Source organism: Opisthorchis viverrini, assembly GCF_000715545.1.
Source record: "Opisthorchis viverrini unplaced genomic scaffold opera_v5_245, whole genome shotgun sequence".
NCBI classification, from domain to species: domain Eukaryota; kingdom Metazoa; phylum Platyhelminthes; class Trematoda; order Opisthorchiida; family Opisthorchiidae; genus Opisthorchis; species Opisthorchis viverrini.
The window spans coordinates 356,366-363,069 of NW_008751904.1; the positions used below are offsets into that span (position 1 = coordinate 356,366).

Consider the following 6,704-nt stretch of genomic DNA (forward strand, 5'->3'; position numbering starts at 1 on the left):
GGCAGTGAAGCATCGGTGTTGAACACTGATGTCATGCTGTCGATGATGATGACATCCACAAGTCCAAGCCATTGACTTGAGTGCACAGCTCTGTTCCCAATATTCTCACTTAAAAGTCTACTGGCAACGCAGAAATTATATCAGCGCCCGCCTCCAATGCGCAGTTACATACCACACTTCCCCCAATCATCGGCAAACGAACACGTGACAGTTATAACCAGTATACGACAATTACGTGGTCCTTACAGATGACAATGACGATGCTAATGACGCAAATCCATAAGGCGTGAGTACCAAGCGGGATTTCGATCGAGTAGAAGCTGGGTCAACCACATCTTCACACTCCGCCAGAAGTTGGAGGAACGCCACATGTACAGACGAATCGCAAGTCCGGCATTCCTTTACTTTAAGGGTGTGTTGGATTTTGTCGATCGGTCAGTACTGTAAGCCACAATTACTGAGCAGGGTATGCCTCAGAAGTTTTTGAACATAACCCGGTTTCCACATTCACGAGTTTCTGGGCATGTGAGTGTATGGTGAGATCTTCAAAAGCCTCCCAACAAAATGTGATGTCCGGCAAGGATGTTAACAATCTCTGTTCCTGTTCAAATGATGATGATGATAATGGAAATTCTACAAAACTCCGGTGTCCAAGTCGTTGCTAGTGAGGACCTTGTCGATCTGGAGTATGCAAGAGATATCATCTTTGAAGATGAAGTAGAAGCAAAACCTCTGTTGAATAATCTGATCACCGTCATGCCCCTTGCACCTTCAAAGTGCAGTTGCTGAAAATACCCTTTAGAATTCAGGGAAAAGCAGCGGAGGATGTAGAAAGTTTTACATATCTTGGTAGTTTTATTAGCTCTGGCGGAAGTGTTCGACGAAGTCAGTGAACGAATTTCAAACGCCAGAACCATGTTTGATAATTTGCATCACTTGTGGCATCCAGATGGCATATTTCTGGGTCTCAGGGGTCGTGGCACTTGGCTACAGTAAGGGCTATGTTGTTGTATGATTGCAAGACGTTGCCTCTGCGGATAGATGATGTAAACATGTTTTGACCACCGATGCCTCAGGAGAAGTTAATGTCGGATGTCACCAGTGGATTCGTAAAGAAGGGATTAAAACGAGTATTTCGTTACGTAGCAGGCCCCCAATCGCGGAAAATATCCAGCACAATCGAATTCGGTGAATCGTCCACCACTACGCAATGATACACATGCCAAAACAACGTTCACGGAGATGAGCGCTCTTTCCCCGGCGTCTTTCAGAATGGTGCAAATCGCCTTCCAGGCTAGGCTGCGTTTGGTTGGACACACTGCAATAAATGGCGGCTGGGCGGCTCGAGATAGGCCAGCGCCAGGCCCTCTACCTCACATAATCTTTTCATCCGAGTGCTTTCAGCATAATTAGACTGTGGTTGTAAGGCAGTGAAGCATCGGTATCAACACTGATGTTTCTGTCTTTGATGAGCGAGGGTGATCCTGTAGGGAGAGCCACCAAGGCTTACCTTGACCTCGGGGTTTGTCAGGAAGTTTCTATCCCATTCCACTAAGTCCGTATGTTGGCAGTTTGGCCACAATTGATTGGGAGATATCAAAACTTGTTTCACCAAGCGAGCCCCCATGGCAATGATCATATGCATGATACGCACGCTAGTAGACCGCCGGTACCTGAACTCATGCTGGTGTTTTCCAAATCACGCTTAGCTAAACAGTCTATCACCCTTCAACTCAACGACAGAAGGCGCGTCTTTGTAAAACACTTTTCCCCGCTACAAATTAGGAGCGGTGTTAACGGTTGTCACCACCAGTTTTGCAACGCAATTTAAGGTTCCTTGGAACACGCACTTCCCTGAAACGCCTAGTTGGCAAGGTATTTTGACGACACAAAGTTGATAGCCGTATTCACCTTCCAGAAGGAGTGTCCAAACTCTGACAACCGAAGATTACCGGTCTTCTAGATCAGGGAACACTGGACAATTGCCGCGGGTTCACGTATCGCGCAATGGATATCGAAAGTGAATTGAAAGCGAATTGCTCGCCACTGGTTGTGTCGGTGTGAACCACTGAAGAGCATCAGCTACGTTATCACGAACAGTGCCAGTGATATCCGCACGGCGAAAGGATGCACTTCCGGCCATTAGGATAAATGCATCGGATTGAGCCAGCTGACCCAGAGGTGTGTTTATGAGGGTTTATACAGTAGTCGACATGTGTACGCGCCCAGCTGTACTAAATCAAATTCTAAGTGCTCACGATTCAAACCATAAGATTGAGAAAGGAACAGTAAATTCACTGTAAACTCCGAAAACTGGTGCCCGACCAGATAAGCGGGTAAAATCTTCAGTGAAACACTAACCTTGAGATCGAAGCGGAACGCGCAGCATTTTTCAACTGCGCGCGTTTCTATAGTTGGTCAATCAGTCATGGAATCACGGATTCAGGATCGAGACTCTCATCCAATTTTCCCGGGTCGGGGTCGTTCTTGCCGTTTAGCGACTGTCATTCACATGAAATGCACGGAAGAAAAATGGCGTAGCACCGCTCTTTATGTTCTCAGCGCGGGGCAGCATGCTTGCCAGCGCGAGGACTCGCATAAATGAGTGTCTAATAGCGCTTTGAACTGGATTCTAGAAGAAGCGTAGACAACCGTCGGAGGAAGGTCATTCCACGCAGCTACTACCCGAAATGGGAACAAATTTACCCAATAAATGTGTGCGCTCTGAGCTTGAAATCTTCTTACCATGTGCTTGCCGTTTGTTGGGCCATTGGTGAAAAACCTGTAGGGCAAGCTTTGCTTAAACGGGGCATAAGTAAGAATTAGGTCCCCTCGGAGGCGACGGTACTCCAGGGGAAAGAGATCAAGCATCGCGAGACGCGTTTCGCAGTCCACGGATTTGAGGCCAGCAGCCATTCACGTGGCGGCTCGCTGGACACGCCCAATGAGTGTGAGGTCTTTCGTGCGTCCTGAGTAGACAACTTGGTTGGCGTATTCAAGGGGCGGTCTGACGTGGGCCCCATGGAGTATTCGGAAGTCCATGTGAGTAATACGGGAGAAGGCGCGCCATATCATCCGTAAAGTGGCGAATGCCCTTTGGGCCGATTTCCCATGATGCAGTGAGAAGGACAAGTTTGATGAGATCCATATACCCAATCCAGTTTTGCGTCTATCCACATGGCGTCTTCTGATTCTTCTTACCATGCATGACAAAGGCATTCGCTGAGTCTCCTCCCAATGACATGTGAACACACTTTTATCATTCAGAGGAAGGCGCCTGTCCAACGATCACTGCTTGGCAGCGTCTACATCCATTTGGAGGGCGCTGGCATTGGAACTCCAGGATTTCAAGTCGTCCGCAAAAANGTAAACGTGGACTCGCAAGAACGTCTGGGAGGTCGTTGACGTAGATCAGAAACAGGAGTGGTCCCAAGACGGAGCCTTGAGGAACTCCAATGGAGACCGGCGCTGGAGAGGAATAGGTTGAGCCTATTCTCACTCGGAATGACCTGTCTGATAGGAACGCCTTGATCCAGCGAAGGATTTTCCCTTGAATCCCGTAAGACTCGAGTTTGTGGAGCATCGAAACTTGTGGAACCCTATCAAGTGCTTTTTAGAGGCCAAAAATATGGCACCCGCCATGAGTCCTTTGTCCTTGGCTTGGGTCAAGCTGTTCATAAACAAGAGCGTGCTGGTCACGCAAGACCGATTTGGGAGAAATCCGTATTGAGCTGGAGATAACCGGTTTCTGTAAGTGGGGTGATCTAGGATATCTCACTTCACTATGCGTTTCATCACCTGGCATGGCACGCTAGAAAGGCTTTTAGACCTGTAACTGCCAGGCAATAGTAGGTGTTTAGTTTTTTAGCTTGGCGTGACAATCGCTTCCTTCCAAGCAGAGGATGGTTGCCCTTGTCGAGCGACTGACGAAACACCGGGTATAAATTATTTGCTAGTGTAGACGTTTCTTTCAAGGTCCTTGAATGGACCTCGTCAGGCCCCAACGCGGAGAATGGGTTGATCTTGTGCAAGAGTTGACGAATATCCTCCACCGTGAAGACCAAGTTAGTTGGAGACTGTTCGTAGCTACGCATTCGCTGGTCGAAACACACGATCAAGGCTCACACCGATGCTTCAAAATTCATATTTACGGTCGTCGTGCAGTGGCTCCCTTTAACCTAAAAGGTGCAGGCGAAGAAAATGTGTGGCGAGACCCTTAACTTCTAAGCGTTAAATCGTAAGCTTTCCGGTGAGAGGGCAAACATAAAAGGCATCACATGATCTAAACTGGGTCCTGGATACAGCACCGATAACTTGTGAGTGGTAAATTCATGCGTTCAGTGTTCGATAAGAGTAAAACTGATGCCTAATAAAAACGCAATTCTAAAAAGCCAACTCACTAGCAGTCCAGCTTCTGTGGACCTCTCTTTCCAGGAGGCGAAATGCAGTTCTATGCAAAAATTTTTTCGGGTGGCTGTAGTTTCTATCTTGCGAGACTCCGAGATTCCCTAATATCCAAAGAGTTGAGGTTCCGGGAGTCTCGTTTGCTTCCTTGGGCGCCCGAAATTGGTTGTTCTATCAGTATTCCTCCGCGAAAATGGCTGGCCGCATACTCGTGGCACTGAACGATCAGGTTGCTTTTGGTGATACCTACACACGGTCCGTTTTACTCGACGACTGTGGCCCAAAATTGATGCACATCCCACTGGCAAGAATCATCAGGCTTACACAACGGGGATAGCTTCTACTTTGTGTTCACACCTACTTCCGACTCGCTTGCAATTGGCATGACCAACTCGATGAACTTAAGATTTTCAGGTACAATGTTATCGAATTAAGGTTTCGAATAATAACCGTACTGATGATCAGATTGGCCTATTTTGACGAAGTAGAGGCAGAGCTTTTGCATGGGCGATTCTAAGACGCACGAACCAACTTTCGAAGCGCAGTTTGAGTGAAAGAAACCATGATATAATCTTCTAGCATTTGATGGTATTTATTCGAATCAGCCAAATCTCCCCGCTCAACCACTCTGGTTGGAAGTTGTCTAAAGGCACTTCACTATGGACACCGTCTTCATTGCCCCAATGAATGCGGTGGGAAATTCTCTGGAAAATTTGGTTTCTTCACTCATTTTCTACTGTATTGCATTAAACAACAATCGGAACATAACATAAACAATAATTTCACCCTGCCTGTCGGCACAAACCCAAAACGGAGCGGCTGTTGGCGACCTGTTTAGGGAAACGTTTTCTATCGTCACAATGGGCGACTCGCCAGACAACGTTAGTGAGTTTTTCGTTTCTTTGGTGGTCAGCGCACGCCGCATCGGGTGCACGGCGCGGTTTTGTGCTAACGGTATGTTGAATATTCGACAGTGCAACGAGTGGGACCATAAGATTCGTGGACAGAAACAGCATGCAATACAACGAGGTGTCCAGTACCTCGGAGTACTGGCACATATTCAACGTGTTTGACGGTTTTGTAGGTGTACGTCAGACCCCCGGTCAGCAAAGGGTATGGATATGTTGCATTACGGGCCAACCATCAGGCAGGGTAAGACAGTCGCTATGTGTTCATCGGAACGTCTTACTTTGGTTTCTTTGAGTGCCACGTGCATGAACGTCTTGGGTGGGTCCGTTGGGTTTTTTATGGTTGTTAAGATTGGCCAAGGAGAATATTCTTAAGTTCATCGAGGGCGGGGTGTTGTTCCCTACTGTAATTCAAATGAGTCTATGAAATAGCCCTGTCTACATTGTGGATACAAAAATAGAAGTGTCGAAGAAGTCGCCTGGACGACACTGCGGACTGTGGCCTGACACAACAGGGGCCAAGAGTGGGACAATTTCCAACTATTGCCGTAGGGCAACATTACCCGATTTAAAAAAACGGTAGTCGATATTCAAGTGGAGATAGTAGGTGTAATCAATGCGAGCAGGTGTGCGTATAAGTAGATTTCAGCGCCGTGCGTTGGCCAAATTTCACGCAATTAGTGTGGATGGAAGCATGCATGGACTATAAATCGAGATGTGCCTGGTGGCGTTGGGTGTTTGACGATGAGGTGCCCTCCGAACGTCGAATTTACAGCCCAGGAAAAACCGCAAAGACCTTGCTAAACGACTTACATTCAAGGAGTCGTACTGGGCGTATTGAGTCTCTGTTAGCAACCTTTTCTCTGTTATAAACGAAGTTTAGGACTCATAGTATGACTGCCCGAGATATATGCTACAACCGGAATGTGCATAAACTAGCGGCACAGGGTTTTATCAAAAATTGCTCCCATTATATATTTATCTACCCTTCATTGCATTCCTTCCCATGTCTTCATTCCATTCCATCCTCTCTATCCCATTCCTCCACTGGTATAAGACAGATTTGGAAAAAAACCTCTTTAGGTTTAATTTCACCACGCCCAAGAATGCATATCACGTTTGTACACAAGGATCCCTGATATCCACCAAATGGACCATTTGAGCAAGTAGTAAGTGTTGATTTACCCTGTGAATCAACGGTGAACAGCGGTAAGTTTCTTTATGTTCTGGCGGCTCATGGGTGGCGTGACTTATGCCCGTTTATTACGACGCCCTTTTGTTTCCTTGCTGCTCGTTTTCCCTCTGTTTCGTTCTTTCTTAAGGTCTGCTTATTCTTTAATAACTGATGTCAGTATTTTGTTGTCTGTCCGTCAGTGCTTCGGATTTCGTCTG

The 6,704-nt window shown here is 46.9% G+C and overlaps 2 protein-coding genes across 2 annotated transcripts in view; one reads left to right on the plus strand and one right to left on the minus strand.

Annotated features, from left to right (window-relative positions):
- T265_08968 (hypothetical protein) overlaps positions 1 to 447 on the plus strand; it is a gene marked incomplete at both ends in the record, with an annotated part of 4,674 nt that extends 4,227 nt beyond the window's left edge. The window contains one exon of the mRNA XM_009174915.1: positions 285 to 447. Within this exon, the coding sequence (XP_009173179.1) occupies positions 285 to 447 (163 nt within the window). The remainder of the gene's footprint in view (positions 1 to 284) is intronic.
- The window catches only part of T265_08967 (hypothetical protein), a gene marked incomplete at both ends in the record, with an annotated part of 26,019 nt that extends 23,103 nt beyond the window's left edge, over positions 1 to 2,916 (minus strand). The window contains 3 exon segments of the mRNA XM_009174914.1: positions 2,439 to 2,501; positions 2,513 to 2,632; positions 2,653 to 2,916. Of these exon segments, the coding sequence (XP_009173178.1) occupies positions 2,439 to 2,501; positions 2,513 to 2,632; positions 2,653 to 2,916 (447 nt within the window).
- Positions 2,917 to 6,704: the final 3,788 nt, after the last annotated feature.